The sequence below is a fragment of the Haliotis rubra genome, unplaced genomic scaffold (genome assembly GCF_003918875.1).
Source record: "Haliotis rubra isolate DU_JTF1 unplaced genomic scaffold, ASM391887v1 Scf311, whole genome shotgun sequence".
In the NCBI taxonomy this organism is placed as follows: domain Eukaryota; kingdom Metazoa; phylum Mollusca; class Gastropoda; order Lepetellida; family Haliotidae; genus Haliotis; species Haliotis rubra.
This window is the reverse complement of record NW_025766982.1, coordinates 826,936-847,157: the sequence shown is the minus strand read 5'-3', so window position 1 is coordinate 847,157 and position 20,222 is coordinate 826,936. Positions and strand designations below refer to the sequence as shown.

The 20,222-nt window shown below is 40.1% G+C and overlaps 1 protein-coding gene across 1 annotated transcript in view; it reads left to right on the top strand.

Moving 5' to 3' along the window:
* Positions 1-13,997, top strand: part of LOC124283271 — a 94,393-nt gene extending 80,396 nt beyond the window's left edge. The window contains exons 2-4 of the mRNA XM_046719298.1: positions 8,383-8,544; positions 9,106-9,189; positions 13,851-13,997. Of these exons, the coding sequence (XP_046575254.1) occupies positions 8,383-8,544; positions 9,106-9,189; positions 13,851-13,879 (275 nt within the window). The 3' untranslated portion in view covers positions 13,880-13,997. The remainder of the gene's footprint in view (positions 1-8,382; positions 8,545-9,105; positions 9,190-13,850) is intronic.
* The last annotated feature ends 6,225 nt before the right edge of the window (positions 13,998-20,222 follow it).

Genomic DNA, 20,222 nt, shown 5'->3' with positions numbered 1-20,222 from the left:
GATCAATGATGAACAGTTCATCACCTAACTCACATGTCCTCAACTATAACATCACGGCTTTCTTCACTCACTATGACATCACAGTTACCTTAAGCAACTACGACGTAAATGGTTCTTTGTGAAGTATTGCACAGCGTCCTTCTGTACCAGATATAATCCACTGTCATTTCACACTGTTCAGAAACAATGGCGCATAGTCTTTTATACCAAGATTTCAAAGAAGATCATACGACTCATGTTCAAAACTTGTCAGAACATTCAAAGCCGGCGCAAATCTGACAATATTATATAGTTGACATGTGGAGGACATGTCCATCAGTAACAGAATTAAGTATGATGCAGTTTCTTTATTCATATGGTACATGTTCCGGTGATTTTACAGTAGACGGTTTACTTGCCTTTGAGTGTGTTTGTGAGGGATGCCACTGGTGGAGCGATTACGCTGACCTTTCGCGAACATCTGAGATCATAGCTGACTTACGGTGATTTATATACCCTTGCTTATGGTATGATCGATGAGGTCTAATCAGCTCTGCTTTCTGCAGAGCTGTCGTATGTTTATAGAAAAGGATTTGTCGCTTGCTTTACCAATTATGAAGCATCGTGATTCATTACCAACTCCGACATCAAGCATTCTTTACAAACTATGAAGTCGTGTATTTCTTGACAAACGATAAATTCATGGGTTTCTTCACGAACTTTGACGTCGAAGGTTTCTTTACCAATTATGACGTCACGTATTTCTTTACCATCCTTGAAGCCAGAGGGTGTTTTATCATATATGCTTAGTCAGAGTATCTTGACAAACTATGACGTCAAGTATTTCTTTACTCATCTTGAATTGAGAAGGTTTCTTTTTATATGTATAGTCAGAGTTTCTTTACAATCTATGATAACAGGTATTTCGCGACCAACAATGAAGTCACGACTTGCTTTACCAACGCTGACGTCACGTGTTTCTTAACCAACGTTAACGCCACGTGTTCCGTTGTCAACTTTACTGAAAGACAATAACTCGCAATTAACAATCAATCACTTGTACGACAATATCGCCAACCGTTGGAGTATTTTCAACATAAACTCACAAGGGTATCATCAACCCTCTGTCCTCGTACTTACTGCACTAATTCTAATTACCGAACGTAAGTATCTTTTACAATATTTTCCCGTTAGTTCAGATAAAAAGCTAATCACAGTATTTGGGAAAATTCTGACTCTCCAACCGCTGCATTCATCGTCAACTTGACCTATTGATTTGTGCACAGAAAGAAACACTTCACTATCGCATTAGTGTTTTAAAGGGTGTACTTTTTACAAACAAATCGGAAAACGGCAAAGACACCAATACTAATTCATGGAGCTAGAACATATGTAGGGGTTCCTCGGGGGCTTGGAGGAAATGAAATATCAGCATCGTGCTTGTAGGTGTCAAAGAGGACTGGGTTTAACAAAATCTGAACGAACGCCATCAACGTGGTACCAGCAGAGAATGGGCTGATTTGTCACCAGATTGCTTCCTAATACGACATGCCAGAGGCTGGGAACGCGAGGTATTTCACAGGGGGAAGAATCCCCCATTTGTGAGAAGCGGCTAAGTGGTTTATGTCCATTAGCACTATACAAGCTGTAATACAAGTCTGTGCTCCGTTTATGTTCAATGTGAACTCAGTCACTGTTATTAGCAATATGCTTTTGATGCATTGCTTTTGGAATGTATAATATCGTCTTCACTGTATATAGAAGTTAAGGTGTTAATTGACAGATGAACAATGTCATGAATCCGTTTATGACGTATGGATCGACAATGGCTGATATCCTGTTTGTCATGAACCCGTTTGTGACGTATGGATCGACAATGGCTGATATCCTGTTTGTCATGAACCCGTTTGTGACGTATGGATCGACAATGGCTGATATCCTGTTTGTCATGAACCCGTTTATGACGTATGGATCGACAATGGCTGATATCCTGTTTGTCATGAACCCGTTTATGACGTATGGATCGACAATGGCTGATATCCTGTTTGTCATGAACCCGTTTATGACGTATGGATCGACAGTGGTTGATATCCTGTTTGTCATGAACCCAGGGACTGAAGCTTATCTGCAGGGTCAAAACTCTTTGTTTCTCTTTCTTAGATCCCGGGTTAGTTTAAAATTGACAAAGGGGGACTTGAAGAATTTGATGGTCAAGCTCGGCGACATGGTTCATCATTGGCACTTGCATCCCTATTGTGACGATGTTTGGTTATAGGAATGTACACAACATGTGTGGTTTATAAGCGGGATACAGACGTTTGTACACAACCAAGAGCATCGTATAAACATGTTAACCTCGTCTGTCTCTTTTGTCTGTCTGTCTGGTGAGGTCATGTGTGTGTAAAGGAGGTGACGTTCACTTTATAAATATGTACACTCTATGTACGTGTATATATGTGTCTGAATCTGGGTTAGTGTGAGCGTCCGGGGATGTTACCATATACTTACACACAGTACACGAGGGGTTCGCCGGAGAGAAGAACACAGGGATCAAAGCGATCATTTACACTTTTTGACATAAGTCGCGACAAATGCATCACCCCGTGGGGGATCTTTCAGGATTAGACAGAGTGCGTCTGTGAATAAGTCATGAATTAATGCATTATCAGAAATAATTACCCTTTAAGACAATCAGTTTCCTTGTTGATAAGAGCCCTACACATAGTCTCCAGACACGATGGAAAGTGCATGTAAACTAGAAACTATGCGTGATGTTGCCCACATATGATCCTTTATTTTGTTCAGTATACTTTTTCTGGTTTAAGACAATCTTCCTTTTCCGATGTCCTGTCTGAAACACTATGCATCGGCATTAAAAACAAATATACGTCCCTCACATTTCTCCTTGTAAACCTATTTGCCATTTGAGGTGCTATCAGCTACGTCACAAGCATCCTTATCGACTGAAAAATCATTTAATGTGTTGCTGAAAGAATATAATGGTTTGAACAAATGGCAGCTAAAGGTCTTCTAAGTTTCTGCACAGAATGAAATCTTTAAATCCTCTGTGATATAACTTCACGGGGTCGTAATGTAAATCATAATAGATGGCTGAAGAGCGTAGCAGCGTCCGATCCATCAGATCATCTTAGATGTATTCAAGAACCATCTTCCTTTAAAGACTCAGCTTAAGAAGTTTTTCTTCAGACAGGCAAACCAGTGACCAACATGCCAGAGCTGTTTTTGTAAAGAGTCATCATCAAATAGATGAATGCGCTTTGCTTCTTATAAGAGGAGGTCTGTGAATAAGTACATACTGGTTCTGACATTATTTCGTAAGCACATTTCACACTGATTTTATATTTTATCATACTGCCCGCCCTTTCATACTGGGTCTGACATAATTTCGTAAGCAGCTTTCACACTGGTTCATGAATAATTTTGTAGGCACCTTTCATACTGGTTCTGACATTATTTCGTAAGCACCTTTCATGCTGGTTCTGACTGGGTCAGATTTTCCTACACTGCAAAAAGGCCATGCTAAGAATGTCGCTAGTACTTTCGCTTCAAGAATTAAACAGCTTCATTTAAAAAAATAAGATTTGATCCGAGGGATATTTGCGAACATAGTAAACGTGTTGACCAAAGATATCCATGTACTTACTTCTATCTTCAAAGGTTTTATTGTTCAGAAGTGGCAATGTGATAAATTAGTTATAAGTTAGCTATGAATTTATCATCCAAAAGTAGAAAGAATCTCTTCATGCGATATTTTGCTTCGGTTGATAGTACATTATCACGCAAAGTATCTATTTGACATCACCACGGTGTTTACTTATGGTGGAAAACGTTTTGTCGCAGTTAATTGCAAAACTCGGAAACTATGGAACTGCCCAGTCCAGGTATACACACCCTTTTCCTCTTTATGTTAGATATTAATAATATGATGCACTAGTGCGTTTGAGGGTCGACTCGGGTAACTTATTGCATCCTGTAAGAACCATTCATCAGATTTATTACAAAGTTCGATCAAATATATACAGGCTATATGAAAGCAGGAAAACTTGAGGAGGAAAACTGTTGAGAAACGGAATCTCCACATGTAGGAAATACAGGAGATATAAACCTTTTCCCTTATACTAAGACACCTGTGCTGAAGTCATAGTCCATTGGCGAGCCCGACTACATTAGAAGCATAACATTGTGTTTTTGACTTTTTATCAAGTGGTGATTATACCATGTGTTCTAAAGGATGTGACCGCATCCGTTCCCACTAGTGACACTCGTCACAAACACACAGAAATACAAGTCCACTGTTTACTCGAAAAGTCAAAGTAATGGCTTGCATATCATAATTTTTGTCACTGATGCGTAAAATTTGGAAACATATGAAACTTTCTGCAAGCCTTTCTAAGACTTTGAATGATGTAAATCTGACGAAACAACTTTTAAGCAAGAATCGATCGAAACTCTTTCAAATCTTTGTGGACAGAGTGTGGACGATTGTTAAATCTCCTCGCGGATCCAATGTACGGAAATACGTTTCACAGTAAATTTGGGGGTAAATCCATCGATTTAGATTGATGCAACGCTATATGTGTAACCCAAATGTCTTTGCAAATTGATACCATGGAGTCAAAATAGCTCATCCTCAAAATCTGAAAGAGTGAAAGTGACATGTCTGTATTCTATTTATGGAATGTTAGTGACACCAGGGGGTAGAGTTTGTTAACTAACATCTATGGATACCTGATATACAAACAGTTGATGTTCAAAATATGGGGGGTAGGAGTGTCATGACGATTCTGTATCTATGGCAAGTTAGTGACAGCTGTCATACCGTTTATTTACGCCTACTGACACATGACAAATACATAGTCCGTCGTCACAATGTAGAAGAGTAAGAGTGTTGTGTCCATTGTAGTGGTAGTCCGATTAATTGAAATAATCGAAGATTGGTCGCAGTGACTAAACGACCAAGCAATCGATCATGTTTTCTCATAATCGAACACAAACAATTCTGGAACACTTGTTTTCATAAACAATATTTTTCAAAAGGTTGGTTTTGTCTGTTACATTTCATAAGCACTACAAGCTCGTTTCAAGTCATGATTTAAAGACTCCAAGAAATGTATGTTCTTGACATACTAGTCATCCTTTTAAGATGTGAAATTTTGCCAAAACACCCAAAAGAACTACATGTTTATTCCTTATTTTTATGTGCATTAACAAATTTCATTAATGACGCTAACCAATTTTTTTCGATGATTGATCGGTTGTAATGAACCAATCATCATTTATGAGATTTTAACCAATTCCCAACACCAGTCCATTGTGTATTTATGGCAAGGGCGTGACACCAGACATACAAACAGTTCATGTTCATGTGGATGAGTTAACTTTCACCTCGGCAATGTTTCAGCTATATAGTGACTGTTCAAAATGAGGAACGTTACACCTGACATACATTTTGTGCCTCCGGTTTGTAGAACACGTCACACGATCAAACCAATATAGGCAGTCCATTTTAGTTTAGAATTTATTTTAAGACATGCAGAAAAGTGTATAACGTAATACATGGGTGGAAATTACTACTCCATATTTATGTAATAGGAGTTTCCGCCCACCGACGCTGTCGTTAAATCCAGTCAATCGTTTGAGACCAAAAGATCTATAGGTTTCATCAGATATTTGTGACAGAAATCAAACCAATGACAAAAATGATTTCATCAGTCTAATGAAAGGAAACAATTGTTGGTTATACATGAAAATACTCCATCTCGTCTTCATTCTGGTACGGGTTATTTATTGGCATGAACTTCATGACGATATATTCCTGGAAGCATCGATCTTGAGGATATGCTGCACACTGAAGGAAGTACATAGAATATGATCAACATTTTCTCTATATTACTTTTGGAGAATTTTAGATGAAAACTATGACCATTTCCGTATTTTATTAAGATCGTGTTCTTGAACAGCGGTTTTGATTCTGGTACACTATATCGTCCTCGATTTGTGTTTGCCCTTTTTCAGTATGATGCAAACTTCGCTTCGCTAAATGTCAGATTTCCATTTATAAAGTTTTATGTCTTATATCCGCTGTACCCCGTTGAGATCCGGGTAAGATTTTATCTTCAGCAACTCATCCTCGTCATGAGAGGTGACTCAAAGGATCAGGTGTTCGAGCTCGCTGATGTTGTTGATGCATGTTTAAGTATACCAGTTGTTTAGGTCGATGCCCACGCCATACATCTTGAACTTTGCTGAGTGAGAATTGAAACAACAGACAAACCTAAGGTCGTTGTTGTTGTAAATTCTGAATCAGTTGGCGTTTGGAACAAATTGTTTTGATCACTACAACCAATTACCATGTGAGATAAATAGGTCCATGGTGACACATATCAGAATCCTACCCTCAGTAATGTCTAAATGAAAATATATCTATATCCGTATGTCACCGAAAATAGGACCGTGTAATTGCTACGTTTTGTTTACTGTTAACATAAACTGACGTAAACAGGAAAGTAAACACTGATGCTTTGGGATTGTTTTCCCCCAAAATGTAAATATTTTTAAAAGTGTATCACTGTGGCTTACAAGTCACAAACACTGTGTATTTCCGGATGTTTCTCTTTTCCCTTTTTAAATACTCCCCTAAACATGGGATTACTTTCTTTTCTACGTCAGTTTATCTATTTCGTATTTGAATTACATTATTTGTGTGTTTGAAACTTACAAAATCACACATAAGACTGGAGTAGGAAATATCGATTTAGAGATGACATAATCTTCTTTTCATGTCAAACAAAGCACTGATCCAGTGCTTAGTTCACTTGATGGTATGAATCAATATGGTTTTACGCCGCTTTTAGCAATATTCCAGCAATATCACGGCGGGGACACCAGAAATAGGCTTCACACATTGTATCCATGGGGAGAATCGAACTCGGGTCTTTGGCGTCACGAGCGAACGCTCTGATATTGATATCACTTACTTCCAGCTTTTCTCATAAATTAAATAGATGGGGAGTACAATGAAAATTGCCTCCACACAGCGCCTGAACCTGCTTTGATTGTGACCTAACTCCAGCCTTTCAGTTAAATTTCCCATGGCGTCTTATGTGTTAGTTACCAAGAATTCGTGACAACGTTTGTTTTTATAAATTTGGGGCGCCTTGTTCACCTTATGGACAGGACAGGGCGTTCATTCGTCCCACCAACAACCCACGTTCGATACCCCCATGGGTAAATATCAATTAAACTTCTTGTCTTCCCATTACATTGACTGGATATTATTCAAATACTATGATAAACTCTCTCTTCCCGTGGCTAGAATACAGGCACATGATCTGTGAAGTATGAAACAAGACCTTCGACATACCAGGTGGTCAGTGTCCATCCTCATAGACAAAGATATTCTACATATCGTGATTTGAAAACAATTACATTCACTTAAATGGTGTCATGGGCTTTGTCACCAAATACATCAAAGGCTTCTTGACCAATTATATCGTAACGGGTTTTGTAACCAACTATGTCGCTAATGGTTTCTTGACCAACTATGACGTCACGGATTTTGTAACCAACTATGTGTCGTTAAGGGTTTCTTGACCAATTGTATCCTCACGGGTTTCATAACAAACTGTGTCGTTAAGGGTTTCTTGACCAGTTATATCGTCACGGGTTTTGTAACCAACTGCGTCGTTAAGGGTTTCTCGACAAATTATATCGTCACGGATTTTGTAACCAACTGTGTCATTGAGGGTTTCTTGACCAATTGTATCCTCACGGATTTCGTAACCAACTGTATCGTTAAGGGTTTCTTGACCAGTTATATCGTCACGGGTTTTGTAACCAACTGCGTCGTTAAGGGTTTCTCGACAAATTATATCGTCACGGATTTTGTAACCAACTGTGTCGTTAAGGGTTTCTTGACCAGTTATATCGTCACGGGTTTTGTAACCAACTGCGTCGTTAAGGGTTTCTTGACAAATTATATCGTCACGGATTTTGTAACCAACTGTGTCGTTAAGGGTTTCTTGACCAATTGCATCCTCACGGATTTTGTAACCAACTGTGTCGTTAAGGGTTTCTTGACCAATTGCATCCTCACGGATTTCGTAACCAACTGTATCGATAAGGGTTTCTTGACCAGTTATATCGTCACGGGTTTTGTAACCAACTGCGTTGTTAAGGGTTTCTCGACAAATTATATCGTCACGGATTTTGTAACCAACTGCGTCGTTAAGGGTTTCTTGACAAATTATATCGTCACGGATTTTGTAACCAACTATGTCGTTAAGGGTTTCTTAGCCAACTTTGACGTCACGGGATTTGTTACTAACTATGTCGTTAAGGGTTTCTTGACCAACTATGACGTCACTGGTTTGTGTGTTGCAGAGTTGGAGTCGCCGTGTCCGAGGGAGTGGCTGTACGTCGGCAGCCAGCGCTGTGCCTATGTCATCCCGTCTGATATCCCAAACAGGGAACTCAACATATTTTGCCAAGTTCAATTTGAAAGTCAGCTCCAGCTCCTAGAAGATAAACCCGTGTGTATTAAAAGTAAGAACCGTTGCAATGTCGTTCTTTAAATTTTCATTATTTTATTATGTTTTTAGTTTACATTTGTTGCTATTTTCAATGATTTTTTTATAAGCTTTATGTCAGCTTGTTTTCTTCTGAGAGTAAAAAGCGGATAGGTATATTTTTTTAACAGTACATTGTCTCATAAATATTCCAGCTCTTACAAATGTGTCAGAGGTTGTTTTTCATAGAGTTTACGTCTCTAGATTGGTAAACAGTCTGAATATGACAAAGTCTGAAACAGTCTGACTATGAGCATGTTGCAAAGGAGGGAAATGTATGTCTGACTATGAGCAAATTGCAAATGGGCGAAATGTCTGGGTGTCACCGTCTGTATTATGAGGAACACGTTGTTTCGGAGTATATTCCTACTGCTTCATCAGGAGTGCAAACTGTGTCAAACAGAAGTTATTTGGTTGTTCTCATGCGAGGAATACCTGACTTGGTCATCCAAGTAACGCAATCCGATGTGAAGAGTTGTGTCCCTAAGGTCAGTTCCCGACAACAGCTATTACATATGTCGTCCGTGTCTTTCCCCAGGTACAGAAGACGACAACTTAATATTTGCCCCTGAAGACTTGGAAACGTCACAAGTTAGCAGAAGGAATAGATTATTCAAGCGAGGTAACCATCATATTATTCATGATTTCGCTACGACTGCTATAACTCCTACTACCACCACCACCACTACTACTACTACTATAACTCCTACTACCACTACCACTACCACTATCACTACTACTACTACTATAATTCCTACTACCACTACCACTATCACTACTACTACTACTATAACTCCTACTACCACTACCACTACCACTATCACTACTACTACTACCACTACCACTACTACTTCTACTACCACTACCACTACCACTACTACCACTACCAGATTGCACTTGGACAAATGTACTACCAATACAACTACCACCATCGCCAACACCACTGCTGCTACTACTATCACTACCACTACTATTACTACCATCACTATCACTACTACTACAACTACTACTACAGCTACAACTACAACTACTACTACTACTACTACTACTACTATGATAATAATAATGGTGGTAGCGGGACAGGGATAATGTAATTAGTGCTGTAAAGACATACGCATAATTTAGATGGAGCATTTTTCTGGAACTGTCGAGTGAATTTTAGTCATCTGAGCACAAAAAACAACAACATAGCTCAGGACAGGAAGTAATGAAACCCTTTTACTTCTACAAAATATCACACTTTCGCATTTTCATTTGTTCTCTTACATACCTATTATTTATGCCATATTACCAAAACATAGCTTCAAAAGGCCGTGGCAGATTCGATGCAGCCCTCGATGCAGAAGCCGCTGACTATTACAGATGCAGCTGGTTATTTCCTGATGACCTAACAACGCAGTACACGAGACATGCTTCACAAAGAGATGCACATCAAAGCTGATTTAATTGAATGCCAATATCTTAAATAAGAGCGTCACCAACGAGCGACGAGGAATAACTGATTGTCTGTCCCGTGTGAATGAATGGTTTGTAATCCTGAGTCCTTCATTCGTTAGAGGGAGGTACTTGTAGATTACATGCACGAGGGACAGTTAATCCAGTGTTCCAGGTTTCGAATGCTATTTCTAAGCCATACTCAATTCAGAGTACACCGATTTTTAGGAATATTCCACCAATATGACGGCGGGACGCCATAAATTGGCTGCAGACATTGTACCCATGTGGGGAGTCGAACCCGGGTCTTCGGCGTGACGAGCGAACGCTTTAGCCGCAAGGTTATCCCATTGTCCCCATTTTAGAGTGAAAATATTTTAATATGTCAGTCCAGTATATTTCACTGAAGCAGCCTCTTGTTCAGATGACGTAATGGAATCAGTTTCTAACGTCATGACAATATTCAACCATTGGCAATCACTTTTAGTATGGACTTGTAGTAATATCCGAAAGGTATTACACCCAATCATGCTAATCTTATGGGTATTTTAAACACAAACGTGGGGCGATTGGATAGTCTACTGACTTAACACGCCGAAGACCGGGTTTGATTCCCCACATTGATTTCAACTGTGGATCATTGAATATTTCAAACGTCTTTGTAATACTATATTAAAAGAAAGTCCATCGTGAAAACAATTGACATGCTAAGCCATACCGGTTTACCGAAATTTCAGTGGATCAAAGTTAAACTCCCCCAATATATTATAATGCAACGGATATAACACTAGCGACCGTAAGGTTTATGATCACACTTCGAGGCTCTACAGGTTGATAACTCATCTTGAATCTGTAGCGACTGGAATCTGTGCTTTAGTATATAAAAACAAAAATTCATGTCAAGGATATTAATATTATATGTGTGTATAACTGGCAGACAATGAAAGAAACAAACTGATATGTAACGTCGTTTTGCACGAAACATGAGTCTCAGTAACCTATTCAGACAATGACCTACTTTTCAGCCGATCCGAATGTTCTCGTGTGAAAGTGAAAATAGACATCACAAACAACTATGGTTACACTGAATTCCAATTTCTTGTTTCATAAGAAAATGGTATTTACAAATAAATCTTAATTGTAAACCTTAATAACATCGTATTTCTATATTTTATGGCGAGGTGTAGGCAGTATGACCTTAACTAAGACGTCACAGACTGCCCCTGTTTGGTGAGTTCGTGAAATGATTCACAATGCATCTGGCTCACTGGTTACACCTGTTATGTGTTATTTGCGCTTATTCAGTGCAGTTCTGTAACGCAGAATGTCATTGATATAATATCAATTTCGTACCAGACCGCCAAACTTTTCTAGCAGCTGAGCCTCGTTTTGAGATTTCCACGATTTCCATGTTTCCGTTTGTCAGAGCACGCTGTACGACAGAGCACGCTGCACGACATGTTTGCAAGGATTAGAAGGAGCGTGGTATTGCAATATACAAGTGCTTAGATGTATCATATAATACTGATTAATAGTTATGTATCCAGTTAAACGAATTGGTGTCAAAATTCTGGACTGGTTATTTTACTAAGTTGCGCAAGAGGACGGAACCCAGTCCACAGGAAACGAGACAGTTGTGTAATCAATGTTTTGACTTATGCGTATGTCCATGTACCACGTTAAAACTTTCAAATCTTCAGTTCCACCGTATAACGTTAAAATAGATTAATTTTTAATTTATAACTTTCAAATTCTTGCTCACAGTTCCACATTGAATGTCAATCGGCATAACAGTTAATGCACCGGGTTAATGTGGCTCTTCCCACCCTTTCGAGGTACCCATCCACAGCTGGGTGGACTGGGACACATAGTCACAGTACTTTGTCCAAGTTTACTGCACATTGCTGTCATATGGCGACCATCTGGTCATTTACCAACGAATTCGTGGGTGCACGGGGTTATGTACTGTACACTAGGGGTTGTGACAACACTGAAAGAGTCTGCACACAAAGTTGACTCCACGGTTTCACACCCGGTTATAGTTTGCCTCGATCCCGGCACGTCAAGCTCGCGGGATCAGATAAGCAATATCGTTCAAAGGCTAATTTGGGCGGTTTGGTAGCCTAGTGGTTATAGCGTTCGCTCGTCACGCCTAACGCTCGCATTCGAATCCCCACATGGATACAATGTCTAAAGTTCTGGTTTCACCAGCCGTGATATTGCTGGAAAATTGCAAAACGCGGCGTAAAATCATACTCACTCACTTACTTAAAGGCCAGTTATAACAGTGTTACGAATGTGTGTACTGTTCTCCATTAGGAACCGTGTCTTGTGTCAGTTCAATTAGAAGGCCATTGCATTCTTGCATAAAAAAGTGACCAAACAGAAAAAAAATCATTTTCCCAAGAGCATCTTTTTGACTTCTTACAAAACGATTTTCGGTCACATGATCAACCATTTCCTGTTTCTTGGCTTCACATTATTGACATTACCTGTCATAAGTTTATATTTCTCTTTAGGTTAATTAAAATCACAACATAAATGTCACGGATCTTTCAAGGAAGCGTGTTTCCATCACAACCGATTAATTTGTCAGCATTACACTGGTTCTTTATATTGGATTCAGGTGGAAAGAAAGCTTTAAAGGGATTTAATCAGATAATAACTTGTGAAATGCGACACTTAATTCAGATTGAAAAACATACTTCAGTTGTCAGTTATATATCTCCCTAAAGATGTATGTGATTCGTGATTGTGTTTATGGCAATTTCAATGTTTTAATACGTTGTAAAACTGATCAAAATTAATGTTATTGTACGCGTAATTACTCCTTTCATGTATCACGATAGACAGTTAAATAGTAGCAGTGAGTGAGTATAGTTTTGCGCCGCACTCAGCAATATTCCAGCTATATGGCCGCGGTCTGTGAATAATCGAGTCAGGACCAAACAGTCCAGTGATCAACATCATGAGCATCGACCTCCGCATTTGGGATACTATGACATGTGTCAACCTTTTTAGCGAGCCTGACATGGGTTACTGAAGATCAAACAATTTTGACCCACTGCACTGACTACACTGCTGGACAAAAGAAAGTGTACACTTGACAGCTGGATTTGTCCAACACATTACGAGGGACGGTAGGGTAGCATTATGGTTAAAGAGTCCGTTCGTCACGCTGAAGAACCAGGTTCGATTCCCCACATGCTGAAGCCCGGTTCTGGTGTCCCACGCCGTGATATTGCAGGAATATTGCTAAACGCGGCATAATACCATACTCACGCCAAGACATCACGAACTTTATCAAAACTTTACTGGTCTAACAACAATCGTCCCGGGTTAAAATCTTCTGGAACCCCGTGCTTGTTGTAAGCGGCGACTAGCGGGATCGGGTGGTCAGGTCAGACTTGGTTGACACATGTCATCGTGCCTCAATTGCGTAGATCGATGCTCATGCTGTTGATCGCTTGATTGTTTGGTCCAGACTCTATTATTCACAGACCGCCGTCATATAGCCGGAATATTGCTGAGTACGGCGTAAAACTAAACTCACTAACTCACTCACTCATGTTACCAGTGACACGTTCCACACAGAACGTACTGACATAAGCCACTCTAAAATCACTCACTGAATAATCACGGAAACCCTGCAAAATTATATACCACGACACAAATATGACACCCGTATAACATGCATCAGCATCAAGTGAACATTTGTTTCATTTTTAGCCATTGTGTATACCTTCTTTTGTCGACAGCTTACCTAAGAGCCTCTGAGCCTTAACTTATATGATTCTGTTTCTTTTTCCTCCTTAAATTCAGTTTATCTTATAACAGTTTCTTATCCAGTGTTCGGCAACGCGGGAATAGGACGCTAACGTCGCCATGGAGACCCAGGGGCCAAGGCCGATAACTATGGCTGAACGAGAGGAAGAAAATGGCGACGAATGGTGAACGATGCAGTGTAATTAGAAGTAAATAAAAGTTTTAAAAAAATGTGTTTTATCACTTGAAACTCTCACTATACAATAATTGTAACAGCATTTTAGAAAAAAGTTTCCGTTCAAATGCGATGTTGATGAGTCTCGGGAGACCGCAATGATGATCCTTCATGGAATTGATTTCTGGATCTAGGGACTCGAGTGCGCCTTCTCTACTTGACCAGATCACTCACTCACTCGTTTCACTTGACCATGATGCTTCTTTCAGTTTGTTTCGATGTCCTTAAGAAACACGAGTATACAGTAGCAGGTGAAACCAAATACAGAGATGCTGCAGGTGATAAGGGCAGACAACTCATCAGGGGTGTCACGTGAGCGACAACTCTTTCAGTGTCTTTCGCTGAGACGGCTTTTGTGGTCTCATCTCATCCTCGCATGGAGTGAGTGTGACGTTTGATTGACTGAGAGTTTGAGGACAGCACGAAGTGATACTGGTCCTTCTAATTATCAGGATTACCATGTTTGTGAAAGCAACAAGTAGGAATATGGGGCTGACATTCCCGAAAACATTATGACCTTGATTCGAACTCACGATCATGGGGTATTGGCCTGTCCTTGGTGCAGCGTGAGTCAGTGAGTTTAGTTTTAACGCCGCACTCAGCAATATCCCAACTATATGGCATCGGTCTGTAAGTAAGTGGATCTGGACCAGACAATCCAGGGATCAACAGCTTGTACATCGATCTACGCAAATCGGATTCGATGACATGTGTCAACCAAGTCAGCGAGCCTGACCACCCGATCCTGTTAGTCGCCTCTTACGACAAGCATGGCTTACTGAAGATCAATTCTAACCCGGATCTTCACGGGTCTTGGTGCAGCGACTGGGATAACCGTGAGGGATTAGAAGGGAAACAGAATATATACTGAGGAAACAGAGGATTCCGTCATGTCGTTATAGTTACATACCTTCGCTGTACCAATCGAATCTTTGTTCGAATCCAATCTCTTATCGGATATGGCCACTCAGCTCACACGTCGTGCAGCAACTGAAACTCCGTACAAAGCGGCGTTAAACTCACTAGCCCATGGTCTGTAGTTTTGATTAAGGTTCGGGCCCCCAAATTACTCCTACCAAACTTGCCATGCTGTCAAAATAAAGGGTTCTTCCCACATTAATCACAACTGCTCATGTAATAAAATATGAAATGCACTTTCAATACAGAACAAATTCATGCGAATGTACAAAAAACACAGATTTTCTTCCTTGAGTTTCGGACTGTATACGTTGTCAGGAATGACACAGATTATGGCCATGTAACACTGTGGTAAAGATATAAAAACAGACCATTCTTGATCGCGTTGATACTGTTATGACTCAGTTATATACCTCACGTTTATTGTTAATATTATAATATTATACCTTCACTTCTAACTTGGAAGTCAACTAGTAGCAACGCCCCCAAAATACCACAGCCAATTATTCTCAAAATCACATGAGCGAGTGAGTGAGTTTAGTTTTACGCCGCACTCAGCAATATTCCAGCTGTGTGGCGGCGGTCTGTAAATAATAGAGTCTGGACCAGACAATGCAGTGATCAACAGCATGAGCATCGATCTGCTCAATTGGGAACCGATGACATGTGTCATCCAAGTCAGCGGGCCTGACCACCCGATCCCGTTAGTCGCCTTTTACGACAAGCATAGTCGCCTTTTATGACAAGAATGGGTTGCTGAAGACCTATTCTACCCCAGATCTTCACGGGTCCAAAATCACATGAACCTCAAATGACATGATAACACAAATGACAAAATAACACAAATGACAAAAGTATCCAATGATAATGATCCGATCACAATAACACCAACTGATAGACCACCACTGAAACAGTCATCGGGAGGTGGAGTAGCCAAGTGGGTACAGTTAAATCCGGGTATCGTTTTCAGTAATATTCCAGCAATATCACGGCAGGGAACACCAGAAATGGGCTTCACACATTATCCATATAGGAATCGAACCCGGGTCTTCAGCGTGACGAGCGAACGCTTTAACCACTAGGCTACCGCCGAGATATCACTGGAACAATCACTTCATCGAAAAAATTGATACAATGTTACATGGTTAGAACCTGGTAGGGCAAAGTATAGCTATAAATAAAAGCAGCAAAACTCTTTCGAGATTAATGTAATATGCATAAAAGTGTATGAATAACTATGACTGACTGACTGAGTTTGGTTTTACGCCGCTTTTAGCAATATTCCAGCAACATCACGGCGGGGGACACCAGAAATGGGCTTCAAACATTGTACCCATGTGGGGATTCGAACCCGGCGTGACGAGCCAACGCTTTAACCACTAGGCTACCCCACCGCCCCGAATAACTATGAAATAATGATGACAGCTGTTGGTCGCAAAGTAAACCGGGGCGATGGGGTATAAGTCTAGTGGTTAAATCGTTTTCTTGCCACGCCAAATACCTGGGTTCCATATCCCGTCTTGAAGCATATGGCTTGATGATGCCAGAATACCAATAGATCGGCGCAAATGTATACTCACTTCCTTCCAAATAACCCGAGGGAATATTATTATCGTGAGGAAACTATTACACTGCTCATTCTATGTCAATAGGAATATTAAACAGGTTGATCGTTTCAGTATCCAATTATCTTTCTCTAAGATTGATGATGTCAAGTTGCATCAGATATAATCAGTAAGTCATTATCCCATTCGTAACTACTCGCCTCTTTCCGTGACCTAGAAGACTCGTACGCCTATCGTACGCCATTATTGCCAACAATCGTGGCAAACCAATCAAATCGCACGTAGTAAACGCATTTCGAAGCATATAAATGGTGGCACCGTTGAACTTTGAAACTTCGCTGAACTATGCAAAGCACAATTTAAACATAAACTTCGAGCTAAAGGATCAGCAACTTTAAACACTGAAACATATTTACAAAGGGAATGATTGTATTGCTGTTTTGCTCACGCGATATAGGATATTCTATGAGCCATGTTTGGAAATTCAGAGTTATCTTTCCTTGGTAATAGTACTAGGCTATTTTATCTCCATGCGCTTAGACAGGGCACAGTCGTAAACATGACCACGAGAGGGGTACGAGACGCCATCCGGCTTGCCGGAATGACACGAGTAGTTACGAACGTCATTATCCCAGATTTGAGTTTAAGAAGAACCAACAAAACGTAATGTTATATAATTATATCTGTACGCAGGGTTTTAGCCTTCAAGACGCTATTGGGGCGGTGGGGTAGCCTAGTGGTTAAAGCGTTCGCTCGTCACGCCGAAGACCCGGGTTCGATTCCCCACATGGGTACAATGTGTGAAGCCCATTTCTGGTGTCCCCCGCCGTGATATAGCTGGAATAGGGTTAAAAGCGGCGTAAAACTGAACTCACTCACTCACCCAAGACGCTATTCTCTAAATGAGTGAGTTCTTTAGTTTAACGCCGCTTTTAGCAATATTACAGCAATATTACAGCAATATCACGGCGGGAACACCAGAAATGGGCTTCACTCATTGTACCCATACAGGAAATCGAACCCGGGTCGACGAGCAAACGCTTTAACCACTAGGCTACCCCACCGCCACCTTTACTCGAAATGAACTATTAAAGGGTAACAACACAGGCATACACAATATATGGGTTCTTGTTTCATGTCACAAAATGATCAGTTATTCATTATACTGAGGGGCAAAAGAAAGTATACCGAGTTTGTATTTCATGCAATTATAAACTGAAAGAACTGATGTTACATTTGATTACTCCTCTTAAACCATTACTCTTTCCTGTTTTGAAATAAAATAAGTTGCAGCTGGATCTTTATGTGTAAAAATATTGCTTCAACGGCGCAGGGTAAGAAATGAACCTTCAACCACATGCCGCCTACCATGTTTGAAATGCTATATATTTGGGGCGATAATAGAAACGTATCGATTTTCCAAGAGACGCTGTCTTTGATATTACTGATCAGCAGGTGTGTATTATGCGAAATGCAAAACATTTTTAAATGTTAAATGTTAAGTTGAAAAAAGAACTATGTACAAAAACTAAGCGCTGGTACAAATAATTTTTTATGTCACTACCTGTCGTTGTCAAACTCAAACGAATGATCAAATCAGCTGAGAGGTAAAGCTTCTTTTCTCCTCAGTTTCATGAAAGTCAATCACAGTACTTGCTAACACGTTCACTAATACAAGTTGTTGTTTTTTAAAAACGTATTTTACATCGTTGAGGGACAGATGTGACAGAATGAATCAGCTAATGTGTACAATGACACATTGTGGTAAAATGATCTGAACGTGGAGAATGTCAAACTTGATCACATACGGTGATAGAATGCTAAAGATTATGACGTGATGTCCTCAAACGTGGTGACAAAATGATGGTGTCATCACTGACACATGCTCTTACATAGAATGAATTAATTAGTTGATGATGTGATGAATGACCTGATGCTGAGAAAAATGACACGTGGTGACAGAATGACCTGATGGCGGGCAAAGTGATACATGGTGACAAAGTGTCATGATGACGTGCAAAATGATACATGGTGACAGAATGACATCATGACGTGATGACAAAATGACACATGGTGACAGAATGACCTGATGACGTGCAAAATGATACATGGTGAGAGAATGACCTGATGACATGCAAAATGATACATGGTGACAGAAAACCCTGATGGCGTGCAAAATGATACATGGTGACAGGATGACATGCAAAATGGCACATGGTGACAGGATGACCTGATGATGTGCAAAATGATACATGGTGACAGAATGACATGTTGACGTGCAAAATGGTACATGGTGACGGAATGACCTGATAACGTGCAAAATGATACATGGTGACAGAATGACCTGATGATGTGCAAAATGAAACAGTGTGACAGGATGGCCTGATGACGTTCAAAATGATACATGGTGACAGAATGACCTGATGACGTGCAAAATGATACATGGTGACAGAATGACCTGATGACGTGCAAAATGACACATGGTGACGGAATAACCTGATGGCATGCAAAATAATACATGGTGACAGAATGACCTGATGATGTGCAAAATGATACATGGTGACAGAAAACCCTGATGACGTGCAAAATGATACATGGTGACAGGATGACATGATGACATCCAAAATGGCACATGGTGACAGGATGACCTGATGACGTGCAAAATGATACATGGTGACAAAATGACCTGATAACGTGCAAAATGATACATGGTGACAGAATGACATGATGACGTGCAAAATGGTACATGGTGACGGGATGACCTAATGACGTGCAAAATGATACATGGTGACAGAATGACATGATGGCATGCAAAATGACACAAGGTGGCAGGATGAGTTGATGATGGAAAGATTGACACCTGATGATGAGAAGAATGGTACAGTGTTATACAACGATTATATTCTTTTCAGAATGGCAGCTGATGGTAGAATCATCTGTTGACGCACAACGTGACACATATGTAACAGAGTGTAAGTCACCTATATAGTCATTCAGGATTGCACATGGAACCACACGTTGTCACAGAACGACCTCACGAGTGCAGAATCATATTTTTCACTTGTGTCCATTAGTGCCAGCACAAACTGTGCTCTGTATCAAAATACAAATATAAGTTACATTCTAGTCACATCGATCAAAATCTCTTTCAAACAGATTTTCTTACGTCGATTTTCCAAAGCGTTGAGGATGTATAGATTAAGGGCATACAGACATGTGCGGGCACAGTCTTCACTCCATATAGTTCATTTCTTTGATCAGGAAAGCATTTTGCTTCGAGTTCAAACGTAAGGAGCCCTCTGATTGGTCAAGAACCTTAGGGTTGACACAGCCACAGGAAACTTTTTCTCCATTCAATCAGAATGAGAGTCCGAATATTGAGTTAGAAAGAACTCGAACATCGTGTTGGTTTTAAGCTATGCTAAGGAACTATAGGTTTTCGTGTCTCAAAGCAGTTTCGTGTCGATGTAGTCATTCCACAGCAGGAAATGTTTGACAGCTGTATTTATGAAAACCGTCGTGATCACTGACGGCTTATAATCCTCTTTCTTGCAAAGGAGATACTTTTTACACGGTTTACTGGTGAAATAAATTACATTGAGGTAACAGCATGGGAGCAAAGAAAGGCCTTGAATGAAAGGACTGTTATAATAGTCCTTATAAAAAAAGTCAACAAATGTCCAGTGCTTTGCTACATATATCAAAAAACGTACTTTACAAGTATATCACACACAAAAA